At 44.2% G+C, this 27,151-nt stretch overlaps 1 protein-coding gene across 2 annotated transcripts in view; it reads left to right on the top strand.

Annotated features, from left to right (window-relative positions):
- Positions 1 to 25,728, top strand: part of Kcns3 (potassium voltage-gated channel modifier subfamily S member 3) — a 49,880-nt gene extending 24,152 nt beyond the window's left edge. For both annotated transcript variants that reach the window (XM_028867626.2, XM_028867625.2), the window contains exons 2-3: positions 8,536 to 8,724; positions 23,706 to 25,728. In XM_028867626.2, the coding sequence (XP_028723459.1) occupies positions 23,765 to 25,240 (1,476 nt within the window). In that variant the 5' untranslated portion in view covers positions 8,536 to 8,724; positions 23,706 to 23,764 and the 3' untranslated portion in view covers positions 25,241 to 25,728. The remainder of the gene's footprint in view (positions 1 to 8,535; positions 8,725 to 23,705) is intronic.
- The last annotated feature ends 1,423 nt before the right edge of the window (positions 25,729 to 27,151 follow it).

Here is a 27,151-nt window from a genome sequence, read left to right as displayed (position 1 = left end):
GAGTGGGCTGAAGACCAGCCAGGGTTAGATATTGAGATCCTGTCTTAGGAAACTAAGAAACTGAAACTCAAAAACAAGATAGGAACATGATAGAGAGTAAATGAGCCCAGAATGGAAGGCCAGATAGCAGGGCCCACCTGATCCCAGAGGCTGCTGTAGCTAGAGTTTTCCTGCCTGGCCCACAGTCAGGACAAATCTCTGTCACCCGCCAGTCCCACAGCCGCTCAGACCCAATCAAGTAAACACAGAGACTTATATTGCTTATAAACTGTATGGCTGTGGCAGGCTTCTTGCTAACTGTTCTTACATCTTAAATTAATCCATTTCCATAAATCTATACCTTGCCACGTGGCTCGTGGCTTACTGGCGTCTTCACATGCTGCTTGTCATGGCGGTGGCTGGCAGTGACTCCTCCCACCTTCCTGTTCTCTCTTTTCTCCTCTCTGTTAGTGCCTCCTATACTTCCTGCCTGGCCACTGGCCAATCAGTGTTTTATTTATTGACCAATCAGAGCAACTTGACATACAGACCATCCCACAGCAGGCTGCTGCTTTGCTTCCTTCCGTGAGTTTAACTGGTGCAGAGAGCTCCACTCTGTGGCTACCTCTAGGATGTATAGGGTCTCCCCGTTTGGTGGCTCTTGGTACAAACTTATGAATAATTAATGATGCATTGGACATCTTCTTGCATGCGTCTTTAACACTTTTATAATTTATTTCCTTAGGATACTGTGGAAATGTGAACGGTGGGCCTTCTAGCTACAGTGCCCTCAGGAAGTTTTCCTAGGACCGGTTCACACACTGCTATCACCTTTGTGTGAAACCGTTCCTCTGCATCCTGCAAAGCCGCTTCCTCTGTTCATTGGAGCTTCAGCTCAGTTGCTTGTCATTCATATCACGGAAAGGGAGAGAGATAAGACTATGCAAGATCTCAGCTCCCCAAATGGGCCGTTTTACCTTCCTGCCTGCAGTGGGAACCTTTTTTTTTTTATCAGTCACCCTGGGCAAGGTTGATTACATCAAGCTAGGAGAGTTCCTTCCTGGGGCTGGTGGAAGGGTGGCAGTCACGTGGACCACTCCGAGTGACTTGAGAGCCCTGTTAATACTCAGCGGTGACTGACTGGGGTCAGTGACTGTGTGATGCTCTTATCTATGTGGGCATACCTCCCCAGGCAGCTTCTGGCCTGCTTGTCTCTGCTTTTCTGTCACAGGTTGTCTTGGGAAGGTGACTCAGCTGTGTGCCTGCTGCTCTTCTATCCCACAGGGGAGGTTGTCTGGAAACAGAACCCGAGGAGGGGAAGGCGGTGTTTAGTTACGCATGCTCCAGGCCTTGGGGACTGATGGAGATGCTCTCACATCCACGCTTTCCAGATACTCGAGAGAGAAACAGAACTTTGACTGATCTCTCAAGTACAATTTAGAGACTTCGCTTTAGGAAGCACTAACCAGGCTACTCACTGAGAACCGGAACGTCTATAAATTTATTTTTAATCCTTGCATATATTAGAACCTGAGAAGCTTTCATTTTCCTTCTGGGGCCGATTGAAGTTTTAAAAAAAATCATGTGAATTCAAGGATTTTTTTTTTGTATTAAAGTACTTGTTGAAATTTGATAATTTGCAGGAAGTATGTAGTTCAGGGTTATTAATGGCAATCCACTGTCAGCATCGACTGGAAGGTGTATTCTTCTGATGGCTTTGGATTATAGGATTTAAATATCAGTACAATTCTCCTAGCACAGTAAATCCAATTATGGAAGCCTGATTGTGATATTTTAATATTATTGGAGCAAAACACTGGATGAAAATTCTCATTAGTTAAGCAAGACACAGGCAGGATGGAATTTCATCTTCCATTATTATTCCTATAATTTTATTACCCTCAGATTTTATTAAAAATTGGTATGTGAGATTGATGGGTAGTGGCAAGGCCACAAAACTGACATGCATTTGCATTTTTTTTCTCCTCCAAGATATTCATTGAGTTTCTACAGGGTGAGAGCTTTGGTCAGGTGTGGATGTATTCAGCAGGAGCAGTATTATTGCAGAAAGCAGATTATATACATGAAGCCACACAAATATATGTGCATGGTATATCATCCTAGGAAACACAAGACAGATTATCATAGTGAAGAACCTCTATCCTTATACTCAAGTCACATGACACATACTTTGAGAGTTAAGAGAAGGTTAGATTTGCTTTGTGCATGTGTATGCTTGGTATGTGTATATGTGCATTCGTGCACGCACACTCATGTATACATATATGCTTGTTTGTGGGAGCACAAGCACTTGTATGAATACATGATAGAGGGCGGAAGCCAATGTTAGATGTTTTTCTTAACCTTTCACCACCTTATTATTTTTTTAAACATAATTTCTTTATTGGGGAATTTCACTTCGTGCACTCCAATCCTCCTCATTTCCCAGTCCCTCCATATCCTCCCTTTACCCCCATAGCATCCCCCGCAAAGAAAATAAAACATTTAATTAAAAGCAAACCAACCAACCAGACAGACAAAAAACACTTTACTCCATCTTTACTACCTTTCCTACACCTCTTCACTGTCTTAGCGGCACTGGGAGTTGCAGTGTGTCGTGCAGTATATCCCCCTGTCCATTCAGCTTCACTTGCAAACGTTCATTGTGTAAGGTACTCTTGATCAGGTTCCAGGCCTCTGGCTTCTGGTACACCATCAATACCAGATCCTCACCGAACTCTTCTCAGACAGCCTGCTGTTGCCCTGAGTTGTGGAGATCCTGTAGCTGTAGTTCCACAGGGCCAGTTTCTTCATGTGCTCCCGAAGGTCAAAGTCCTGGATGTGGGTCTGGGTGATAGCTGATTGGGTCATTCCAGGCTACTGGGACTGCACCCCCCCCACCAAAGCGAGAGGCGGAGCCAGCTCTTCTACACATGTGGCATCCATCAGAGCCAGCTCTCCTGTTCCTGTGGTGAGGGGTGGGGCCAGCTCTTCAGCTGTATTGGCCAGTGAGGGGCAGGGCTTCGTTTCCAGGGCCATTGAAGGGCAGTGCCAGCTCATCACGACCCTCGGATTTCAACATGCATGGTTCCTATGGTCCTCCGTAGTAACATGGGCAATGGAGGTCAACACAGACCCCAGCTGCAGCAGGACCTCAGGAACACACAGAGCCCTCGGCTGCAGCTCAAGCCAGGATGTCACCATGGCCCTGGTGGCAGTGCTGGCCACCCAGATCAGTATGGCTCCAGCAGCAGCAGCAGCAGCATGACGCCATGACACCAACTTGGTCTCAGGTGGCTGACCAGACCAGGGTATCCACACAGCCCTCAGTGGTAGCAGGAGCCATGGACATCAATTCAGATCCTGGTTGTGTTATCACCTTAGTTTTTTGAGATTGGGTCTCTCATGGAACCTGGAACTCACCTATTTGGCTAGGCTGACTGGCCTGTGACGTCCAGGAATCTGCCTGTCTCTGCCTCTCCATGACTGGGATTATAGGTATATGTCATTCATGACTGGCTCTTATGTGCAGGTTTGGGATCCAAACTTAGGCCCTCATGCTTGTGTGGTAAGTACTTTACCTACTAAGCCATCTTCCCAGCCCCTAATCTTTCCTTATTTTTAAGGTTTTTGTTGAGTGGCATCATGGTATGAAATGATGTGACTGATTCTAAAGGAATAAGTATTGGAGGACAATCCATGGATCATGTCCTCAGGGAAGCATCACTGCGTGCTCAGCTGCAAACAGGAGTCTGAACCTGTATTCATTTGTAGAGCTCTGGTCTCAACTGGAGATAATTTTTGCTTCCTAACCTGACCACTTGACAGGGGCTGGAGACATTTAAAAGAATCTCTTAATGGGTTTTTATTTATTTATTTATTTATTTTGGTTTTTTGAGACAGGGTTTCTCTGTGTAGCTTTGCACCTTTCCTGGAACTCACTTGGTAGCCCAGGCTGGCCTCGAACTCACAGAGATCTGCCTGTCTCTGCCTCCCGAGTGCTGGGATTAAAGGTGTGCGCCACCACCGCCCGGCTTCTTAATGGGTTTTTAAAAACTAATTTATTTATTTGTTTGTTTGTTTGTTTGCTTATTTATTTGTGTGTGTGTGTGTGTGTGTGTGTACATGCATATGCCATGGTGTGCTTGTGGTCAGAGGACAACTCGTGGGAATTGGTTCTCTCCTTGTGTGGTCGCCAGGAATTGAACTCAGGCCTTTGGCCTTGATGACAAATGCCTTTTGCTGCTACGAATATCTTGCCAGCTCTGGAGAGATTTCTGATTGTCATAACCTTGGTACGTAGTTGCTAGGGCCTCTTGATACCACTAAATACCCCAAATCTGTGGGGCACTCCCAAAGAAGCAATCACCCTGCCCTGTAGTAGCAGCAGTTCCAAGGTGGAGACGTCTACTGTGGAAGTTTGTAAGATCAAGATGTCTCCAGGGAAGTTGTTGGGACCAGGAGTAGGTACCATTTCCCAGGTCCTCATCACAGATTAAGGTGAGCTGTGTAATTTCAGAAACTCATTTCCTGGTATCAAAAAACTGATCAAACTCTGCTGGCTAGTTTTATGTTAACTTGAAATAAGCTAGAGTCCTCTGAAATGAGGAAAAATGAAAATGCCTCCTTAAGATCCAGCTGCAGGGCATTTTCTTAATTAGTGATTGATGGGGGAGGGCCCAGTCCATTATGGGTAGTGCCATCCCTGAGCAGGTGGTCCTGGGTTCTTTAAGAAAGCTGGTTGAGGGCTGGAGAGATGGCTCAGAGGTTAAGAGCACTGACTGCTCTTCCAGGAGTCCTGAGTTCAATTCCCAGCAACCACATGGTGGCTCACAACCACCTGTAATGTGATCTGGGGCCCTCTTCTGTATACATAATAAATAAATAAAATCTTTAAAAAAAAAAAAAAAAGAAAGAAAGCTGGTTGAAAGCCTGACGGCGGTGGCGCACACCTTTAATCACAGCACTCGGGAGGCAGAGCCAGGCAGATCTCTGTGAGTTCGAGGCCAGCCTGGTCTACAGAGCGAGATCCAGAACAGGCACCAAAAACTACAAGGGGAAACCCTATCTCAAAAAACAAAACAAATGAAAAAAAGAAAGAAAGAAGGAAAGCAGGCTGAACAAGTCATGTTGAACAAGCCAGTAAGCAACACCCCTCCTTGGCCTCTGCATCAGCTCCTGTCTCCAAGTTCCTGCCCTGTTTGAGTTCCTGTCATGACTTCCCGCAGTGGATAGATTATGATGTGGAACTGTAAGCCAAATAAACCCTTTCCTCTCTGAATTGCTCACGGTCATGATGTTTAATCACACCAACAGAAACCCTAACTAAGACACAGACTTACATCAAAACTCACAGGAAACTGTGAATAAGCCTCTTTCCACTTTACTAAGTTCTATGCATTGATGAATCACAAGGGTAGAGATGCTATTGGCGGCGTACCTTGTGTGTTACCTGTTGGCAAGGTACCCGGGTCTCTAGTCACGAGGAAGTGCCCCCTTGGAGCCTGGAGTCAGTGCAAGGGAGGTTTTGGGAGTGTCTAAAAATACAGAACCTCTGAGGGTTTGACCTTTGACCTTTGATCTGGCCTTAAGATGCTCCACTGTTGGGGACTGCCCAGGATAAGACGATTTCATTTGCGTTTCCTGGGCCTGGATAGGTCTTGGCAGCTGCTTGGTCCCTCCCAGTGTTCTCTGCCAGGTAGCTTTGTGCCTTTCCTGGAGCTCACTTGGTAGCCCAGGCTGGCCTTGAACTCACAGAGATCCGCCTGGCTCTGCCTCCCGAGTGCTGGGATTAAAGGTGTGCGCCACCACCGCCCGGCTCAGACAGCGATGATTAATACGAAGATGGCTGGCGGGGGCCCTGCACCTAAGTGGCAGTGTCCTCCGTCTAGGTAACACTTCAGAAGAATGTGGTGTGACAGTGATGGGGACATACAGAATCGTGTGTGGGTACAGAGGACACGGGCCAGGACTGTAATGCCGTCAGGAGAATCTTCTTTGATTTACCTGGCACAATTTTACAGTTTTAAAGGTCACCCCATACCGATGGCCAGGGCCAGGGAAGCCATAGCCATTCCTGTGTACTGTTTGCAATCCATTTCCTTTCCCCTGGCCTCGGTTCCAAGATTGAACGTCAGGTGTGTCTGGATGAGGGAAGCATCTGCTACCTCACTTACCCTTCACCTTTTCCCTCAGTCATGGAGGCTGTCATTGTGTACGTTTTTTGAATGCCGTGGTGAACTCACCGGGAAAGACAGCCAGGCTGGAGGAACTGGCGAAGATAATTCAGTTATTGCAAAAAGAGGAATTCTGCAGAGAGACGGAGGCCTCGAGGGAGCGTGGTAGGTTTCTGCCAGGATTAAGCTGGATCACAAAGTCAGAAACCTGTTCAGTGCTAAGCCACTGCTGACGACCCCTCTGTTTGAACTGATCAACCCTGACGACCTTGGTAGGCACCTGTAGAAACAAACGTCGGATGGGGCTGCGAAACAGGAAGAGGAGAGCACTTTGGAGGTCCACACTTCCTTCTCCGACCACTTGGGGTATCATCTAGAGAAATGTAGTCTACTTCCTTCGAGGCAGAGTCTCTTATTGGCTGGCTGGCCGTTGGTCCCCAGGGATCTTTCCGTCTCAGCCTGCTGGGATTACAAAGACGTGATGCCACAGCCTGCATTTTTATGTGGTCTCTGGAGATCAGACTCGGGTCCTCAGGCTTTTGACGGAAGTGACTTTACCCACCGGGCCATCTCCCTAGTTTCCATCATTCGGCAGTCATCAAGGTGATGGAAAATCTAGTAAGGCCCAGGAATTTTGAGTTTAGGTGGCAGGGAGGAAGTGGCTGTTTGGGATGTCATTTATTCATGACACATCGACTGCAGGCCTCCCTGGGTACAGTTTTGTGTTCAGAGGACACTTTGGTGTAGCCTCACCCTGTGTCCCTGGGTCAGCCCTGACCATTCTGTGCTGAGCCAAAGCAGTGAACTTCAAGAGCCTCAGTACTCTTTATGTTCTTCCTTCAGTAATGAGCACAGTGATATCAAAGCTGTTCAGGGTTAATTATCTCCAGGTTCACTGTCTCTTAAAGGATGTTGCAGTTTGAAAGGTATCTGAGCGGAAAGATGAGAGGCACTGTAGCATTTCTGCCTGTGCTTGGGAGGCGAATGTCTAAGGTACAGCCGGGAGGCACTGAAGAGGAGGAGGGAGAGGAAAAATCGGAGACTGAGGGGCCGGAGGAGGACACAGGAGCCTTTAATGTCTGAAATCCTGTTCTCCATCCTTATAAAGAGACTTCTCTGCTTTTCTATCAAGAGTTCCACTCACCTGAGACGTTGAGCTTGCATGGAGCCTCATTTCCCTTCTGGATCATTCTCATGACCGTCTGTTAGGAATGGAAATTTGCCCCCATGGAGTGTCAGGATGTGCTCCGTCCCTGTTTGGGCCAACTTGTACACCATGTTCTTCCCGGGCTCTGCCTGCACTGTTCCCAGAACATTGTTCAGACATGTTTGTTTTCACATGTTTGCTTGGGTTAGGGCTTGTGAGCTCTTGGGGTGTTAGAGCAGCTGCTGTGTGCTATGTGAGGTCCCAGGGCCTTAGAAGGTCTTCAACCACACTGAGTGTTTGCTTAATGGCTGGTGTAGCCGCCACAGGCACTTCCTGCCTGTCTTCTGCTCAACATCGATATTTTCTTCTTCTCCATGACTACCCCCTCCTCCTTTTGGCTGGTGTTGACTGGAAAACATGAAAAAAATAAAAATAAAAATAAAGGGAGAGATGTTTGAATGCTGGCATAGACCTATGGGAATATGTCAACATCAGGCAAGACTTACTTGGTTGGGATTTTTTTGTTTTTGCCTTTTTTAACTTGAGAGAGAGAGAGAGATAGATAGATAGATAGATAGATAGATAGATAGATAGAGAGAGAGCGCAGTGTTATCTTTTGTTTGTTTTGAAGTAAACTTAACCCCCCAGTCCATGCAGGAACATCCTCATGTTTGTGGAGAACTCTGCACTAGGATCCAAAATCATCTTTGATCTGTCACATATAGCATTGTGGCAATAAAGAGGAATTGAATTTGGCCGGCCCTTGAAATCTATTGATTTCAAACTGTAGCAGTGGGATTAACTCTATTAGAGCAGTAACCCCTATAAATTTGCCTCCGAAATGGATTGAAGTATATTCATTTTGAACTTTACAATATATCCTCAATGGATCGGCTAGGAGAACAGTAATTCTCTTATAAGCAACTATGTAGGAAGTGAGTGAGGTCCAAACTCCAATGCCCAGTTTATCTTGGATGTTTCATGGCCTGTGACAGATGTGATGCTCCAGATGTTCCGCTGTAGTCAAGTTCTAGGAGTCCTTAGTTCTATCTATGAGTTCAGGTGGAGCAATGGTTCTATCGTGGGAAAAGACCAGTTCCTCCACCAAAGTTCCATGGGGCTTGAAGGTTTGTGTCTCATCAGGAAAACGTGCTCGAGCACTGAGTTGATGACAGAATGCCTTGGTTTTGTCTCCACCTTGGAGTGACAGCTTCCTGGTGCTTTCCTCTGCAGGTGGGCTTGACTTCCCAGCATCTGCTTTGGCTTGTACGACCAGAGGACCACATTCTTCTCCCTTGAGTCGCTAAATGCCTGTGCGCACCCCATACTCCAGCCAGGGAAGATGGGAGAAGCTTCTTGGATGACGATGGATGTTCCACGGTGCAGGATGAGGGCAGAGTGTGTGACATCGCCACCACAAGGGTGAGTTGTCTTTCCGTATCAGTCTCTCTGACAGCTGTTATCCTCAGAGAAAGAGGAAAGTATTTTACGGTATAGTGAAAAAGAGGACATCAACAGATGGGAGCGTTCTTCTCATGGTAAAATCTGATGGGCAGTTGAAATAAACAGGGTATAGGCCTGGGAAGGTTAGATCAGCTTGTGATCATACCACAAGCCAGCTTTAAAAGTTTTGGAGATAGCTTAAGGTGCTTGCCTAGCATTCGTGGGAGCCCTGGGTTTGATCCCCAGCACAGCATAAACATCGGGCATGGTGGCACATTCCTGTGCTCCCAGTGCCTGAGAACAGAGGCAAGAAGGTGAGAAGTTGAGTTATCCCTGGGTGTTTAGTGAGTCAGAAGTCAGGGTGGCCTATATGAGGCCCTGCCTCAGTGTCTTACATCAGAAAAAAATAAAAGGCGCAAATTAGTGACTTATACACATTCCTTCCCTCTTCTCTCCGCTTTTCTTTCTTCCTTCCTTCCTTCCTTCCTTCCTTCCTTCCTTCCTTCCTTCCTTCCTTTCTTTCTTTCTTTCTTTCTTTCTTTCTTTCTTTCTTTCTTTCTTTCTTTCTTTTGTTCGTTCTCTCTCTCTCTCTCTCTCTCTCTCTCTCTCTCTCTCTCTCCTCTCTTTCTTTTTTCTTTGAACATTTGCAGTTCAGACTTGAAGAAAGGTCACCGCTGCTCTTGCAGTAAGAGTCCTTTTATGTTTAGCTTGACATGGATGCCACAGAACTGGAATTGTCAGCAGTCTGGCTCAGGACACAGTGTGCCCAGAAGCACATTTCTTTGGAGCCGTATAATGTTTAATGCCCAGTGCTTCAGCTCAGATCTCCTACATATAAATCAGTGTTGTTTCTCCATGAACACTGATAAGTCTATCCTTTATCCCCCAAAGTACTGAAGTGCTGTGGAGTCTCTCCCTGTTTAACTGTGGAGAAGTCATTGCAGTCCCCCAATTGTCCCTTTGTTATTTTTTTAAAAGATTTATTATATATACACAGTGTTCTGTCTGCATATATTCCTGCAGGCCAGAAGAGGGCACTGTATCTCATTACAGATGGTTGTGAGCCACCATGTGGTTGCTGGGAATTGAACTCAGGACCTCTGGAAGAACAGTCAGTGCTCTTAACAGCTGAACCATCTCTCCAACCCTGCCCCTTTACTTGCTTGACTTCACCATTTGGCCATCAGAGCCACTGAATTTTGCCATGCCTGGTCTAGATCTGCTTTCACTTTTTTTTTTCTTTTTCCTGAGAACAGCAATAGCATTTGCTAATTCTTTCAAATAAAAATGAGTGTCTTTTACCAGACAAGGACAAGTCATTAACAAAAGAGACTATAGTGTAGAGAGGACAGATGAATGCTACGGACAGGCTAGACATTCCGTATTTGTGCAGAGTAAGGATCAAGTACAGAAAGCTTGATACTACCGCGTGACAAATGCTGACATAAAGTGGACACAAAGGGCTGTTGAAGTGGAACAGAGCAAGAGTCCAGGAGGAGGTAACTGTGAGCTTGACCCAGTACATTCAAATTCTCCAGAACTCCTTCCCTGACATGTCAGAACTCTACTGTTACAGACATCTGTATGAGTGTCCGTCCATGCAAGACAACTCAGGCGGAGAAGTGATTTTCATGAGCAGATTCTAGGTACTAGTGTATGTGTATACGTAAACAAGTATGCAAGTGGGTACGAGGAAACATGAAGGAAAGAAAAGAAGAAAGGCTAAATATTAGGGTAATGGGTACAAGTTATGAAAGAGTATGGTAAGCTAATTGTTTTTCTAGTTCTGATTCCATTGTGGAGTTTCTGTTTCCTGGTGGTGGGGATGATTATAACGTTATTGTCTTCCATATCCATTTTTAGAAATCAATCCTAAATGCTGTATGAGATTATCTATAAGTATGTTAGTGTGTATTTGGAATACCATTAGGACATTGGAGAGTTAGCTGTCTTTTATAATATCACACATCTGATTGCTACTTGACGTGCCTGTTTACATATATGTGTAATGCAGATATAATACATATGCAAATACAATGCAGATAAATCTATAATGAAACAATATGCATATATGCATTTGATTTGTTAGAACCAAGATCCATACAAAATGTGTAGATTGATTCTGTTTTCTGTTTCTTAGTGGACTATGTCATTTTTTTCTGCGTGGGCTCCGATAATCTCAATTTTGCTACTAGCATCCCTTTTGATGTCACTGAACATGTGATTCTGAAATCTCTTATTTTATTTTAATTAGGAGTTCTATCTAGACCAGGCTCAATTGAATCTAGGTCTGTGGGACTGTTTATAGACGTCCATCAGGAGATGTTTTACCTTGTGTCTCTTTTGTTAGATTGGGCATTGCTAAGGGGACAGATGATGTAACTCTGATCTATGTTAGGAAATATCTCATTGATGAGTTATCTGGCAGTCATTGATGACCACTGTCCGGGTCTTTAAAAAAATTTCAGTAGAAATAGAATTATATCATTATATCATTTTGCGCCTTCCTTTCCACCCTCTAGCCCTTCCCAACTATCCTCCCTTGTATCCCTCCCATGTTCCCCCGCCACCCTCGAGTTGATAGCTTCTTTCTCTTTGATTATTATTATACACATATACATATATGTGTGTGCGTGCATGCGCGTATGTGTATGAGCTCAGATGTGCACACACACACACATACACACACACATAACCTGCTGAGTCCACTTTCATTGTTGATGTGTATATGGTTGCAAGCTAACCGCTCTGTATTGTACAACAAACAAGGGGCTCATCTCTGGGAGAGATTAATTCTCCTCTTCCCAGCAGACAGTAGTTGCCTGTAGTTCTTTGTCTAGGGGAAGGATCCCATAAAATTCCCCTTGCCCATGTTAACAAGTCCACTGATATTGCCCTTGTTCCAGTCCTGCTTATGCAGCCATTTCTAGGAGAGACTGTTCCACAGCAGCCCTCCTGTGTTCTGGCTCTTACAATCTTTCCACCCCATCTTCCACAATGTTCCCCCAGCCATAGATGCAGGAGTGTGATGTATTAGGGCTGGGTTCCCCATGATGTGGATCTTTTCATTGTCTCTAGCAGTGGTTTCCTGTGATGGTCTCCAGTTCCTGTAAAGAAAGGCTCCCTTGATGAGGGGTAGCAGCCACATTTACCTTTGGGTCTAAGGATAAAGATAAGATTATTGGACCAACAGAATTCCTTACTACATTTTAAATTTTGCCCAGGTCTTTCATTATAAGGTACCGACCAATAAGACCTATCAATTCTTCATTCATTAGGTGAAACTTATTAAAAGCAGTTTTACTGAGATATATTTCATATAACAAAATTTGCTCTTTAAAAATGTATAGTTCTGTTTTTACTATATTCATAAGGTTGTATAGCTCTTTTATTCTAGAATATTCTTACCACTCCTAAAAGAAATCCATACCCATTAGCAATGCCAGTTCTCTTCCCTCCTTTCAGCCCCAAGTGACCACCAATGCATTTTCTGTTTGTATATGTTTATTTGGTGGGGGATATTTCATGTATGATGATGCAATGTATCATGGTATTTCTGTGGACAATGGCCTATATACATGGCAGTATGATTTAATGTCCTGACTGATTTACATATATAAACCAGTCCTCCGTTCTTGAGGTAAGCCTGAATAGTCAAAGTATAGAATCCTTTTTATATTTTGTCCTGGCTAGTTTTATGTTAACTTGATATAAGCTAGAGTCATCAGAGAGAAAGGAGCCTCAGTTGAGAAAATACCTCCATAAGATTGGGCTGTAAGCAAGCCTGTAAGGCATTAGTGATTGACATGGGAGGGCCCAGCCCATTGTGGGTGGTGCCATCCCTGGGCTGGTGGTCCTGGGTTCTCTAAGAAAGCAGGCTGAGCAAGCCACAAGGAGCAAGGCAGTAAGCAGCATGCCTTCATGGCCTCTGCATCATCAATTCCTGCCTCCAAGTTCCTGCCCTCATACTGCATTTGACATGAACTGTCATAAGACCTGTGAGTGAAATTAACCCTTTCTGCTGCAAGTTGCTTTGGGTCATAGTGTTTCATCACAACAGTATAACCCTAACTAGGACATGTTAATGGAGTTGGTCTGCTAGTGATTTGCTCATTATGTGTGCATCTGTACTCGTAGGGACAATGGTCTTGACTTTCCTTCTCGTGTCTGTTTGTAGGTTTGGTATGAAGGGAATACTGGCTTCATAGAATTGGGAGGGGCGTCTTCCTCTTCATGGTTTTGGAAAGGTTTGTGATCTGTGAAGGATCTGTGCTAAGGAGTGGTGAGACTAGCTGTGGATGCCTGACTTTCCCTGCCAATTAAGTGTCTTGCAAGTTCATTTAGATTCTCTTTCCCATCTTGAGTTATATTCTGTAAGTTGTGTATTTCTAGCAATTTAACTGCTTTATCTAGGTTATAGGCTATCTAATGTGGGCATACAAGTTTGTTCACAGAACGCTCTTCCGGTTCTTCCCACTTCTGTGAGGTCAGTAGTGACATACCCCCTTCCGCTGCTGATTTTGCTAATTGGGATTTTCTTCCATTCCTTCTTGGTTAATGTGGCTAAAGATTGATCAGTTTCATTGATTTTTTAAAAAAAAAAATGTCCAGTTTTCGGCCTTCTGAATTTTCTGTGTTCATATTCTTATTTTCTGTTTCATTCATTTTAAGTGTAACCATCATTTTTTCTTACTTAAGCTAAATTTGGCCCTGACTTTCCTCTTTTCCTGGTTTTAAGGAAGAGAGTTCTTAATTTTGAAGACCTTCTTTCTTTAAATATAGGTATATAAATCTATATGTTTTTCCGAGTCACTGTTTTATAGAACCCTGTAAAGTTTGTTAAATTTTTGTCTTTGTTTATTGCATTTTAAAAAAATTTCCCTTTGACTCTGGATCCTTGAGAAGTGTTGTTTAGCTTCCACACTGAAAAATTACTCCCAGATTTTCTTGTGTTATTGATGTATATTTCATTCAGTTGTGGTTGGTGTACTTTGCAATTTAAATCCTTTTCATTTTGTTGTTCTTGTGTTGTTTGTTTGCTTTTTTTTTTTTTTTGGCTGTAATTTAAATCTCAAATATCTCCAAATGCCCGGGTATGTTAGACAGAGGCTGGGTCCTTGGTTATGGCATCATTGAGAGGTGATGTAATTGTTAAGAAGTGATATGGTAGTAGGAGGTTAGTTCACTGGGGATGTGCCATTGATGAGGATATGATATTACCTGCCCTCCATTTTTACTGGCTTTGCTTCCTGGTTGCCTTGAGGTTGACCCATGTAATCCCACAATGCTGTGCTCTCTATCTCTCCATAGGCCCAAGACATCAGGGCCAAGTGATGATGTACTGAAACGTCTGGCACAGTGAGCCAGGCAAACCTGTTCTCTTTTTTTTTTTTTTTTTTTTTTTTTTTTTTTTTTTTTTTTTTTTTGGTTTTTTCGAGACAGGGTTTCTCTGTGTAGCTTTGCGCCTTTCCTGGAGCTCACTTGGTAGCCCAGGCTGGCCTCGAACTCACAAAGATCCGCCTGGCTCTGCCTCCCGAGTGCTGGGATTAAAGGCGTGCGCCACCACGCCCGGCCCTGTTCTCTTTTTAAGTTGATTACTTCAAGCCATTTGTCAAAGTGACGAGAGATGGCTAGCTCACTTTAGCATCTATCCAGGCTGTTCGATGACTTAGCTTTGGTCTGTACTAGAGAGTGTTCTGTGTCCATTAGAGAGAGAGAGAGAGAGAGAGAGAGAGAGAGAGAGAGAGAGAGAGAGAGAGCTCTTGCTAGCTGGAGTGCTCTGTCTCTGTCAGATCTTGTGGTTTATCATGATGTTTGAATCTTCTTTATTTCCCTGTAGATATTTGTATAATTGTTCCATATGTTATCGAAAGTGGGATATAGAAATTCCAATGACTTCCCCCTCTAGTTCTGCCATTATTTTTAAAACATGTAATTTTTTTTTTTTTGGCTCCATTGCTAAGTATGTTTATAGAGCTTGTGTCTTCCTTTGATAGATTGGCATTTTTTTTTATTACTGAAATGTTCTTTGATTCTGGTAACAATTTCTATCTTACATTTTATTTTTGTGACATTCAGTATAGTCACACCAAAACCTTTTCAGTTATTATTTTCAACTTTTAACATCTCAACTTGTTTTTAAATGTAAATAATTACTTTCTATTAGGCCATTTGATTATTTCCACTGCTGCGTTTTCAAATTATTGGGATATTTTTATAAAGAAAAATTTTCCTCATTAACTCTTGTATTATTTTTTTCTAAAGTATAATTCTCACAGGAAAGCAGGATAAAGTATTAGATTTTTCCTCTTTGCTTTCACAGGATTATGAGTTGGTGCTTGAGTAGTCTCCAAAAGTGACCTAAGACCTGCTTTCCTTTTGAAAAATGGTTACTGTGGGGGCTGAGGAGGTGATCAATGATGGGCATACTGTACAAGTAGGAGGAGCCAGCTTCAATCCCGAGAACCTATTTTAAAAGGTCAGACGTGGTGGTGTGTGTTTGTAATCCCAGTGTTGGGAACGCAGACACAGACAGATCCTTGGGGCTCTGGCCAGCCAGCCGGGCTATGTCTGCGAGTTCTAGGCCCAGGTGCCAGACCCTGTCTCAGAAGACAAGGTGGATGGTACTGAGTAATGACAGTAAGGTCGCCTTCTGGCTTTCACACTCTTGGGCACACATGCAGCTGTGTACATACAAAACATGCACACATGCATTGGCAGGGAAATTATTGCCATGACCTTAGGAATTTTATCATATTTGATATGTTACAATCTGTTGCAGATCTCTGCGTTTTTCCTGTGAGACACATGCTTCTTCTCTTCAGCAGGTGGAAGTCGCCTTAGCTTTCTTTGAATCTTTCTGACTATCCCTTGTCTTTGACAGCCTCCCTTGGGTTCTGGTAGAGAAGGAAATCCCAGGCTCCTCTTGTGCATTTCTGTTCCCAGACTGGGAATTGGCTGTTCATCCAAAGGAACCCTTGCTCTTTTAGGGAGAAATTGTATATTGACTTGGTTCCGTCTCACTAAATTAGGATACTTCTAAGTTGTTTCTGGATGGGCTCTCTAAAATAGACAGAGGCAGATATGTACAAGAACGTGTTGGGTGTCCTTGGGGTTGGTGCCTGTGAAGATCGAGGAGAGGAGGCTTCAGTAAAGCGAGGTGTTGAACTTTGATGGGATTTAAACATGGACCTCACTTGGCTGTCACAGAGCTCTGGAGCTGGGTGGCCCACCTTTATATAATAAGATGCTGGGTTATTACAAGCCTCTTACAGACAAGTCACTGGCCGTGTTTCTGACCTTGGGAAGCGGCTCTCTTTTGGATAAAGGTGATCCCCAAGTGGAGACTGACTTAGCTGAGAACTCCTAGCTGTTAGCACTCCTAGCAGAGGTGGGAACCAGTACCTCACTTTTAAGGAGAGAGATGAGTGGCCAAGTAGCATCTGTAATATGATCATCTGTTTCAGGATGTTTTCTTGTTTTTTGTTTTTGTTTTTATTTTGGTAGACAGAGCTAGGAAATAAGACTCTTCACGTGCAAAAAGTAAATTGTATGTTTATGCTGTCATTTCCAATTCAAACTCAGGATCAGAGAGCTTTTATTGAATTTCTTTGATTCTTATATTCATGTTTATTTTTATTTTGTACCTAAAATCTTGGGGTGCTTAGGGACATTAACATAACACTCCCTGTGCTTGATCCTATGTGTATACAAACATTTGAGAATAAGTAGATAGGGCTGGAGAGATGGCTCAATGGTTAAGAGCTTTAGCTACTCTTCCAGAGGACCTGGGTTCAATTCCCAGAACTCACAAAACTCCAGTTCCAAGAAACTTCTGGTTTCTGGAAGCACCAGGCATGCACTGGGTACACAGACATACATGGAAGCAACATACCTATATAAATATATATTTAAATATATTTTATATAAGTATATATAATATTTTTAAAAGAATAAGTACATAACTGTAATTACTAAAAATATTTTAATATTGCTATTTATTTTGGTCCTAGGCTATACACTGGTAGGATGTATAGTCAGTTTGTTGACATCATTCATCCATGTGAGGTTGAGCTACCAACTTGATATAGAGTAATGGTTTTTAAGAAATGTCTGTTTTAATTTAATTTAATTTTGTCCCATAATTAGGCAAACATTAGCATGGTCCCGAGTTCACTTTCTGATATTGTGCCCTATAGATATTTTATGGTTTTCTTTTGCTTATATTACTACTGTTTCCTTTTTATAAGCACACATATGTAAATACACACATGCATGTATGTATATAATTACATTCATAATTTCCCTTGATTTCTTTATTAAAATATTTATCATCTATCTGTCTGTTGACTGTATGTCTATCTGGCCATTTATTTGTTTAATTGTATGTGCATGATGTGTGTGTGTGTGTGTGTGTGTGTGTGTGTGTGTGTGTGTAGTCAGAGGACAACTTGAGGGAGCTGTATCTTTGTTTCTACAATGTGTATCCCAGGGATCAAAGTCAGGTTGTAAGGCTTGGTGACAGGTGGCTTCCCTGGCTGAGCCATCTCTCAGGCCAGTTTCACTTTCTTTCTTAGAAAAACTGTTGCATATTACTGACACTTTTTTATGCTTTGCTTTCACCCCTCTCACCTAAGACAAACATTCTGGAAACCATTCCATTACTCTCTCTCTCTCTCTCTCTCTCTCTCTCTCTCTCTCTCTCTCTCTGTATGCATGTAGAAGTAGACTGTAATTTATTTCCAGTCACTCCTCTATTGATGGACATTTGGATTGTTTCCAGCTACACACAAGAGGGCTTTGCTTGTCTAACTTTGGGAAAAGAGTTCTAGAAGAGAGATTACCGGGTCAGAGGGTAAAAGCCTATGCCAGTCCATCAAACATTGCCAAGTTCCCCTCCCTGAGGGCTTCCCTTCATTTTGTATTTCCAGCACCACGTGGAGAGGCGAGGCCTGCTTCTCCACAGACTGGCCAGCACTCCATGCAGACGTTCTTCTGGCTCTTGCTCCGATTTGGTGCATTAGATGTAATACGACAGTGTGGTTTTCACATGTGCTCTTGAGGAAGGTTGAACATGTTTTCCCCTGACTTTGTTCCCTGTTGTGGTTTCCTCTTATGAGCTGTCGGTTCCCATCTCTTGTCCATTTCCCACAATGCCCTAGTTCATTTTCTTCTTAAAATTAACCCTCTTCATGTATTAAGTGCACTAAATCTCCTCCGAGTGATATATGTGGCAGTCTTTTCTATAATTCATTTTTATGTTGCTATGGTTTCCCCATACAAGATTACTTTCTCATAACCAGAATTTCTTGAGTCAGAAAAACTTACCCATTTATGGCTCATAAGTTAGTGGATCTGCATTTGGATTTAGTAGATGTATGATTCACTGTATATCTACACGTGCACATACATGCTGTATAATGACAGTCATCCCTTGGTTTCTAGGACCCTGCCAGATACCCAAACCCTCAGGTGCTCAACAATGGTGTAACATTTGCATAAAGCCCAGGCATGCTCTCCTGCAGGCTTTGAATGGTCTTGAGGTAATGGGTGGCACCTCCTATAGTGCAGTTGCTGTGCCAGTAGGTGTGATGCCCTATTGTTCAGAGAACAATGACAAGGGAAGCTGTGCACATGTTCAGTACATGCATTTTTCAAGTTTCTTAGTCTGTGTTTTTTCCCCCAACCATACGTCAACATTCACACTTTCTTAGTTCTAAGATATGACTACTCTGCAATGGATAAAATTTACCTTCTAGGCCAGGCCTTTAATCTGAGCACTCAAGAGGTAGAGGCAGGTGGATCTCTATGAGTTCAAGGCCAGCTTGGTCTACAGAGCAAGTTCAAGTCAGCCAAGGCCACATAGTGAGACCTTGTCTCAAAATCCAAACCAAACCAACCAAAAAGCCAGCTGCTTGCTTGCTTGCTTCCTTCCTGAATTCCTTCATCCCTTTGTTCCTTCTTCCCTCTTTCCCTCCCTCCCTCTTTTCTTTCTGCCTTCCTTCTTTCTTTCACATGTATTTTTATGTATGTGTGGGTGTGTATGCACGTGTATATACATGTTCATGTGTGTGGTACATATTGGCAGGTGCATGTGCCCTTGTGTGTGCATGGAGGCCCAAGGATGATGCCAAGTGTCTTCCTCTGTGGAGTCTCACCGTTATATATGGAGTCAGGATCTCCTGCTGACCTCTCAGACCACTGTTTTACACAGTCCGGCTAGCCATCTTGCTCTGGGGAATCCCCCATGTCTACTTTCCATGCAGTTGGGGTTACAGATGGGCTGCCACACCCACATGGCTTTTGTGTGGGTGCTGGGATCTGAACTTGAGGACTCATGTTTTTGAGCCAGGTGCATTACCGTCTCCTCAGTCTTAAAATCCATCCTCTTGATGACATGGTCATGTCATCTGTTAAGAAAACAGATGTTGCTAGTGGGGCATAAAGTACAACTCTTACATGATCGAACGTATTTCTTGACATTTTACTGTGCCAATATTAAAGAAAATGCAAATGTGTTCAAGTCGATATATTTGAATTCATTTTTGTATTTATGTAATTTATATTGATCTTAAAGTTAAATCATCTTTCAGTGTGTATATCACTGCAATACATGCATTTTTTCTGAATTGCAAAGGCTTATTTATTTAGTGTGTATACACAAACATGCCATTGTTTGTGGGTGGAGGTCAGAAGACAACTTTGTGGGAGCTGATTCTCTTCATCTTGTGGGTCCCCAGGATTAAATTACATTGTCAGTCACAGCATCAAGTACTTGTACCCACTGGTTTGTAGTTGCTAGAATCCTCCAGTGTGGACCTGCATAGACATGGAGAGCCAAGTGCATGTAACTGCCTGTGTATATAAACACGGGCTATATCACGTAGTACAGATGTGTACCTTTGACTCACTAAATGTCCCTGAAAGGAACAAATGAATGGATTTTAATACACGATAGCCTGAGATAACAAAGATGGCCCAAGAGGGATGGCGTGGATTTCCCTGGGAAGGGGAAATAGAAGAGATCTCCTAGGTAAACTGGGGGTGGGGGTGGAGTGCAGGTATGGGAACTTGAGGGAGCAGGTTCGGTGGGCTGGGTGAAGGAGATGGTTTGGGGGTAGATGGGGGGCTAGGGAGAAACCTGATGCCAGGGAAACTCCCACGTCCCAGGAATCCACAAGGATGACCCCAGCTAAGACCCCTAGCTGTGGTGGAGAGGGTGCCTGAACTGGCCTTCCATTATAACCAGATTGGTGACTACCCTAATTGTCATCACAGAGCCTTTATCCAGTAACTGATGGAAGCAGATGCAGAGATCCACAGCCAAGCACTGGGCCAAGCTCTGGGAGTCCTCCTGAAGAAAGGGAGGAGGGATTGTGCGAGCCAGGGGGGGGGGGGTCAAGGTCATGACAGCGGAACCCACAGAACCTGAGCTTATGGAAGCACATGGACTCTTGACTAACAATTAGGGAGCCTGTATGAGACCGACCTAGGCCCTCTGCATGTGTGTGACAAATGTTTAGCTTGGTCTGTTTGGCAGGCTCCTAGCAGTGAGACCAGGACCTGTCCCTGGCGCTTGGCTGACTTTTGGGAACCTGTTCCCCATGCTGGATTTTCTTGCCCAGCCTTAATACAGGGGGACGAGCTCGGTCATACCTTAACTTGATGTGCCATGCTATGTTCAAGCCCATGGGAGGCCGGCCCTTTCTGAATGGAGATGGAGGAGGAGTGGGTGGATGGGGGGGTGGTAGATGGCAGTCGTGGGAAGGAATGGGAGGTGGTGGGAGGGGAAACTGTGGTTGGTATGTAAAATAAAGGAAAAAAAAAGTTAATTTAAAAAAAGGAAAAAAAATGCTGGCCTGAATGCAGCATCCTTGGAAGTGATGATGTACAGTAGCATGCTTCATCCATGTGATCTTGAGCATGTGAGCTGGAATGCGGAAGCATGCAGAGTACCAAGCTCCCAGTTTAGACCTCTGCCTCCATTCCTTGTCTCAGATTGTTTGTTCCTCTATCTGTCAATTCCCAGGATGAGAAAAAACAGACAAACATATAAGGATATACCATAATTGTAAAAAAGATTGTCTGCATATAGGGACTCTTAATGCATTTTGTAAAGGTAGAAACCTCGTCTCCCCTGCTCCAAGTGGGGTGCTGTGGGTCCGATTGCCATCAAGGAATCCAGTCCCGACTCTGCACATCCAAACTTGTCTTTAGAGCTGCAGTGTTGGATCTCATCCAGAAATGCTTTCTTTTGTCTCTTTTTTTTCAAAAGTCCCCTAATGAGATCTTTGGCTTTATGATGTGTGTTGCTTTTATGATGAGACTCTGTGGAGCAGACGGATGGACTTTATGATGGACCTTTCCTTCACCAGTGTGGACTAGAGAAAATGCAGAAAGGACAAAGCAGAAGGATGTGGTGGGACTATGGACATCGTGGGTGATTGTGTGCTTTAGAAAGGTCACTAGGGAGAGATCGGGGAGGTGGATTACAGGCCCCGATTATGACACCCTTATATGCCTGTAGTGTCAAGAAACGGTTCTGTCACCGTGGGATTCCAGGACAGCCAAGATGAAAAACAATCCCCCAGAAGACACAGCTTCCATTAAAGTCTTAGTGGCAGCTTAGCTGAACTAGCTCCTAGGAACATTTTCCAACCCGATGTGCCATTAGCCTGCGCTGGCCATCAGAGACCTGATGTTACATAAATATTTGGACCAAGGCAACAGCTCTGACTTAGGCCTTTCAAAGAAGATGCCTAATTAAAAACAGAAAGCGGAGGGAGGCAAATTGAAGTTTTGGAAGAGGTCAGCAAATTTACTGAAGATACATCAGCCAAGCTCTGGTCTTTGGCTTGATGAAGCGTTGGTGTCTTGGAGGCAAACACGCGAGTATTTTTTTTTTTTTTTTTTTTTTTAATGATTGTAGACTTTCTCCTGGAGTGGATGACAGAGGCTGTTTTAAGGTTGTGACATGACCTGCGGTGTATCTCTGTCTCTCAGAGAAGTAATCTTTTCTCTTGCTGGTAGCTTTTGCTGGCCACAAGAGAGATTCCTTCCTGACTTTGTATCCTTTCCTGGTGTTACTGTTCACAACTGTAAGCAGGTTAGAAATTATATTCTCCTTTACCCTGTCTATGTATTTCTCTTTTCTCTTGAACCAAGTGCCATGTCCTGTCAATTGTGCTCTGTAAACTCCTGAACTTGACGCTTCCTCTCTATAAGTGTTCCCTTCCCAACACATCCATTTTGGGTCCCTGCTTCACCCCGGTGCTGTGTACCCTTTTCTCTTGTGTTCCTTCTTTCCCTGTAGAGGTCTTCCAGTTTTCCCTCAGTGGAACTGATACTTTATTATTGCTTTTCAAGTTTAAAGAAAACTGTTTTTATTTATGGTTCCGGTGGCTAAAAAGCATGGTAAGGGCCTTGTAGAGTGTCATAGACTGAAGCATGGAAGGCTGAGTCTGACTGGGTCTAAGTCATGGTCACAAATACACTTTACAAAGGCTCTTTACTTGTACGCATGTCCAACCTGCCATCCACTGGCTGCACGCAGCTCAAGACAGCTGTGAATGGGTCCAATACCAACACTGAGATAGATTTTTTTTTCCTTTTAACTCAGTTGCATGGTTCTTGAGCATGAGCTTTGTAGATGACGGTGTCCTGTTGAAATGGGAGCCCAGTTCATTATAGTCTTGCCAACAGAACACAGTCCAGTTTCTTCAGACTGATGTACTGGGTCCTTCACAGCCCTCCTGCTGCCCACCTCTGAAACCCTCTGCTGAGAGCTCCCTTTGCCATTATGTTTAGTCAGCTGCTTTTGCTGAGTGAGGATCTGGGTTCAGTTCACAGTATTCATTCTAGCTCCAGGGCATCCGTGCCTTCTCCTGGCTTCCAAGGGCACCTGTACACATGTGGCACATATACATATTCATAAAGTTCATTAAAAACAGAACTTTACTTCCTCAGCCCCCCCCCCCCATGTTTTCTCTCTGATGAATAGATCTAATATACCCTGGTTAGTGTTAGAGCTAAAAGGAGGTCATGTGCCCAAACAGAGTAGACCATCAATGGAATGATAATTCTCGATGATTCTGTTTTGAAGACTGTGAGAGAAGACTATTCGTGTCAAGAACCAGCATGTTTAACTTGAAAGGGTCTTCCCCATCCAGTTTCTTTCCATGTGGATAGTCCTGAAACCCCATCCTGGGAAGTGTAATGATATCTGCAAGATATAAGGTGCTTAATTACGGGGAGATAATTATATCCTCTTGAGTGTCGGTGTCCAAACATAAATAATGGGCTCTTCTAAAAGAGCATATAACTGGAGCATAAAGTGAAACCCACGGTCACCATAAGAGCTGATCTCTGTCTCCCATGGATCAAATGTGGAGAAGAGGAGAGCACTTTCTTCCTGGGTGGGTGACTGAGTTTGGGATGGACAGATGTAGGCTACAAGCCCTACAGCAGCTGACTAGTTGAGCATCGTGGTTGAGACTGTAGGTGTGTTCATATTGTGCAAGTAAGTGATCAGAATTGCATTGCTTTTTAGTCTCTCTGTCTCTCTCTGTCTCTGTCTCTCTGTCTGTCTCTCTCTCTCTCTCTCTCTCTGTGTGTGTGTGTGTGTGTGTGTGTGTGTGTGAGAGAGAGAGAGAGAGAGAGAGAGAGAGAGAGAGAGAGAGAGAGAGAGAGAGAGAGGCAAAAGATGAAATTTGAGTGCTTAATAGAGAAATGGGAATTAGGTGTCATCAAATGATATTGTAGGTTTTCTTTTGCAAAACTAGATTTTTGAGCTCAAGCTTTTGAACCCGCTCCAGACACCCCTGAAATGTGCTTGTCTTCTTGTCAATGCAGTTCCTGTTTTGCCTTCGGTGCAGCCCATCGTTCTGGAAAGGGCAGATTAAAAATAAGTCCTGATGAGGCAGGACTGAGCACAGGCTAATATTGTCTTGTGCTCCTTCTAGGTGCAATGTGATCTTGGGCATCTCCCTTCCCGGCCAGCACTCTGCCTCCTCTATCCATCATGGTGTTTGGTGAGTTTTTCCATCGCCCTGGACAAGACGAGGAACTTGTCAACTTGAACGTAGGGGGCTTTAAGCAGTCTGTGGACCAGAGCACGCTCCTACGGTTCCCTCACACAAGACTGGGGAAGCTGCTGACCTGCCATTCTGAAGAGGCCATTCTAGAGCTGTGTGATGACTATAGCGTGGCGGATAAAGAGTACTATTTCGACCGGAACCCCTCCCTGTTTAGATACGTTTTGAACTTTTACTACACGGGGAAGCTGCACGTCATGGAGGAGCTGTGCGTGTTCTCCTTCTGCCAGGAGATCGAGTACTGGGGTATCAACGAGCTCTTCATCGACTCCTGCTGCAGCAGCCGATACCAGGAGCGCAAGGAAGAGAGTCACGAGAGGGACTGGGACCAGAAGAGCAATGATGTGAGCACGGACTCCTCCTTTGAAGAATCCTCTCTGTTTGAGAAAGAGCTGGAAAAGTTTGACGAGCTGAGGTTTGGTCAGCTCCGAAAGAAAATCTGGATTCGGATGGAGAACCCAGCTTACTGCCTGTCAGCCAAGCTCATTGCCATCTCGTCCCTGAGTGTGGTGCTGGCCTCCATCGTGGCCATGTGTGTGCACAGCATGTCGGAATTCCAGAACGAGGATGGAGAAGTGGATGACCCTGTGCTGGAAGGAGTAGAGATCGCGTGCATTGCGTGGTTCACCGGCGAGCTGGCCATCCGGCTGGTGGCCGCCCCTTCTCAAAAGAAGTTCTGGAAAAACCCTCTGAACATCATCGACTTCGTCTCCATCATTCCCTTCTATGCCACGTTGGCTGTGGACACCAAGGAAGAAGAGAGCGAGGACATTGAGAATATGGGCAAGGTGGTCCAAATCCTTCGGCTCATGAGGATATTCCGAATTCTGAAGCTTGCCCGGCACTCTGTAGGGCTTCGGTCTCTGGGGGCCACGCTGAGGCACAGTTACCATGAAGTGGGGTTACTGCTTCTCTTCCTTTCGGTGGGTATCTCCATCTTCTCCGTGCTTATCTACTCTGTGGAGAAAGATGAACTTGCATCCAGTCTCACCAGCATCCCCATCTGCTGGTGGTGGGCCACTATCAGTATGACCACTGTGGGCTATGGAGACACCCATCCGGTCACCTTAGCCGGGAAGATCATTGCAAGCACATGTATTATCTGTGGCATCTTGGTGGTAGCCCTTCCCATCACCATCATCTTCAACAAGTTTTCCAAGTACTACCAGAAGCAGAAGGACATGGATGTGGACCCGTGCAGCGAGGACCCACCGGAGAAGTGCCCTGAGCTACCTTACTTTAACATTAGGGATGTCTACGCACAGCAAGTCCATGCCTTCATTACCAGTCTGTCTTCCATTGGCATCGTGGTCAGCGATCCTGATTCCACAGACGCTTCTAGCATTGAAGACAATGAGGATGTTTACAATACCGCATCCCTGGAGAACTGTACCACAAAATGAGTAGGGGCATTCACACCGGTCTCTTGTGTCCCTTCCTGACGTTAGGTTAACACAGCTTTATAAACCTGAATGGGTTTGTTCAAATAAATCATTTAATTCTCAGGGTGTACCTTTTAGCCATAGTTGGACATTCATTGCTGAATTCCGAGATGATAGAATTATCTTTATTTTTCTCAGTGAGGTTAAAACTAAATGCCTTGTTCTGAAATTTATTTTTTACAAGAGAGAGTTGTAATATGGGTTTTTGAGGGGAACAAAGTAAATGATACTGGGAAGGATTTATTGCTACGGCTTACGCATCATTCTGTGTTTGTCATATTCACTCACATTGAGCTAACTATCAACTACTGGCGGTAGAGCAGAAGTCCAGCTGACCGAAGACGACATGCATGTGAGAGCTACAACATGAGACAATGCATGTAAATCCATGTTCATGTTCCAGACATGGGAATTAGGAGCCCAATAAACTTCTAATTCAGTATGGAGAATGCCTTGTTTGTATGTTTTTTATGTTAAGTAAGTATATCCTACTATCCCATCACTGGCTTGGAAGGTATCTTAGGGTTTCTGTTGCTGAGAAGAGACAGCCATAAAGGAAAACAGTTAACTGGGGCTGGCTTATAGTTCAGAGGTTTAGTCCATTATTAACACCATGATGAGAAGCGTGGCAGCGTGCAGGCAGACATGGTGATGGAGAAGGAGGTGAGAGTTCTTCACCTTGGTCTGCAGGAAGCAGAAGGAGACTGAGACACACTGGCAAGACTTCAGCTTCTTTGGCCTCAAAGCGTGTAGCCCACTTCCTCCAACAAAGCTACATGTACTCCATCAAGGCCACACCTCCTAGTAGTGCCACTCCCTATGAGCCTGTGGGCCATTTTTCCTTCTTTTCTTTTCATTTCTTTTTTTTTCCCCTTTGGTTTTTCAAGGCAGGGTTTCTCCGCATAGCTCTGGAGACTGTCCTGGATCTTGCTCTGTAGAGCAGGCTGGCATCAAACTCAGAGATCTACCTGCCTCTGCCTCCTGAGTGCTGGGATTAAAGGTGTGCGCCACCCCAGTTCGGCTGGCCATTTGCAATCAAACCACCACAGAAGGGAAGTACTCCTGTCACAATGTCAAGATTTTTTATTTTTATGGCAACTGAGGTGATATCTCAGTAATGTGATCTCGTGGGGACCTGAGTTCTATCCTCAGAACCTACAGTTAAAAAAAAAAAGTAGTCAGGTGTGGTATTACAAGTGTGTAATTGCAGAGATGGGTTCATTGGCTAGCCAGCCTAGCTTATCGTTGAAGAATGATACTCCAGATTGTCCTCTGACTTTTACATACATATGCACCCATGAGCACACTCCCCGACACATGTGTATCTGCACATGCACGTGTGTGTTTTGTTTTGAATATACCCAATGATATGCTAGTTTTTTGTTCCATATGCTTGTGGTTGGCAGGTAGGAGAACACATCAGTGATTAAATCGTTCTGCCTCATGTAAAATAATTAAAATGATTAAACATGTAGGTGTTGAGATCTATAAATGAATAGTATGCCTTATCTGGATGTGTTTCCAGTGCGTTTTGAATTTTATAATAATTTGTGCTTCCAGGATAAAAAACATGAACATTGAATGGACCTGGGTAAGCCCACCCACTCACCAGCACAGGGCCACTTGGTGAGTGGAGGAAAGGAGACATACACAAACACACAGATGTGGATCATTATGCAGAGCAGTGAGCACTGAATCTCGAAGGCCACAAAATGAGCCAGCATTTTCAAACTGCCATAGACAGAGGGATGGCTGCTTTCGCACAGAAACTCCACACCGCAAAAGGAGACACACTAATCATTGCCAGAGCCAACATCACAGATCCATCCCACATGGAGGGAACGTAGCCTCAGACCCCATTTTGGAGACGTA

Source organism: Peromyscus leucopus, chromosome 22, assembly GCF_004664715.2.
Source record: "Peromyscus leucopus breed LL Stock chromosome 22, UCI_PerLeu_2.1, whole genome shotgun sequence".
In the NCBI taxonomy this organism is placed as follows: domain Eukaryota; kingdom Metazoa; phylum Chordata; class Mammalia; order Rodentia; family Cricetidae; genus Peromyscus; species Peromyscus leucopus.
The sequence above is the reverse complement of the archived record's forward strand: the minus strand, read 5'-3'. Positions and strand labels throughout refer to the sequence as shown.